At 37.4% G+C, this 970-nt stretch overlaps 1 protein-coding gene across 1 annotated transcript; it reads left to right on the top strand.

The window, feature by feature from the left end:
- The first annotated feature begins 251 nt into the window (after positions 1-251).
- LOC118767092 (chitin deacetylase 1-like) lies at positions 252-740 on the top strand. The gene has a single exon (XM_036511125.1). The coding sequence runs from the start codon at positions 252-254 to the stop codon at positions 738-740; it is 489 nt and encodes a 162-aa protein (XP_036367018.1).
- The last annotated feature ends 230 nt before the right edge of the window (positions 741-970 follow it).

The following is a 970-nucleotide window of genomic DNA, read 5'->3' on the forward strand; positions in this document are numbered from 1 at the left end:
TGCATTCTAAGTAGAGAGTTTAATGTAACATTCTTTCTTTTAGTTTTTACTTCCGTCTCACAAAAAATTTGACTGTCGGTTAAATTCCGAATTCATAAATATATAAAGTGATCAACGTCGATACAGACAAAATCGCAGATGACAGCTTCAGATAAAATCGCAGACGACAGCTTCAGATAAAATCGCAGACGACAGCTTCAGATCAAAGAAGGCAAAAGCGTCACAGTCTAAATAGCAAACAACAGAAGAAAATGACTCGCTATTTATTATTTTTACTACTGGTTTCCACTGTCAATGCGGGTTGCCAACAAGAGGAAAATTGTTTGTCTCCGAATTGCTACTGCAGCAGCAAATGGTTTCCAAAAATGAACGTTACAGATATACCCCAGATGGTATACTTCGGGTTCGACGATGCAGTTAATTCCTTAATTAACGAATATTATGATGAAATATTCACCAATAACCGTAATAATCCCAATGGCTGCCCTATCACGATGTCTCTTTATGTATCTGATCTTTATACAGACTACAAATTGGTCAAAAAATACTATGATGCTGGTCATGAAATTGGTGTTCATGGTGTTAATGACAAGAGAATAGATACTGCTGCACATCTTTCAGAAGAGGCCAAACAACAAAGAGACAACTTAATTAAACATGCGGAAGTCAAGACAGACGATATAGTTGGATGGCGAAGTCCGTTTTTAACTTCAGCAGGTGAGGAACAACCTCGAATATAAACAATCTGGGGTTTAAATATGATATAACGGTTACTTACGATGGAAGCCCTCCCAATGACATTATTTGGCCTTCTACATTAGACTACCCTTGGCCCTATACTTGTTTCTTAAACTGTCCGCGCAAAACAGTTAAAGGATTCTGGCTTGTTCCTGTCATTCCTTTGCAGGGTAAAAATAATAACTATAAATGCACGTATGTTGACGGTGTTTACATCAACCCAACAATGAAA

Source organism: Octopus sinensis, linkage group LG2, assembly GCF_006345805.1.
Source record: "Octopus sinensis linkage group LG2, ASM634580v1, whole genome shotgun sequence".
In the NCBI taxonomy this organism is placed as follows: domain Eukaryota; kingdom Metazoa; phylum Mollusca; class Cephalopoda; order Octopoda; family Octopodidae; genus Octopus; species Octopus sinensis.

Excerpts from the sequence above, each read along its gene's own strand:
- LOC118767092 (XM_036511125.1), top strand. The coding sequence starts at position 252 with ATGACTCGCTATTTATTATTTTTACTACTGGTTTCCACTGTCAATGCG.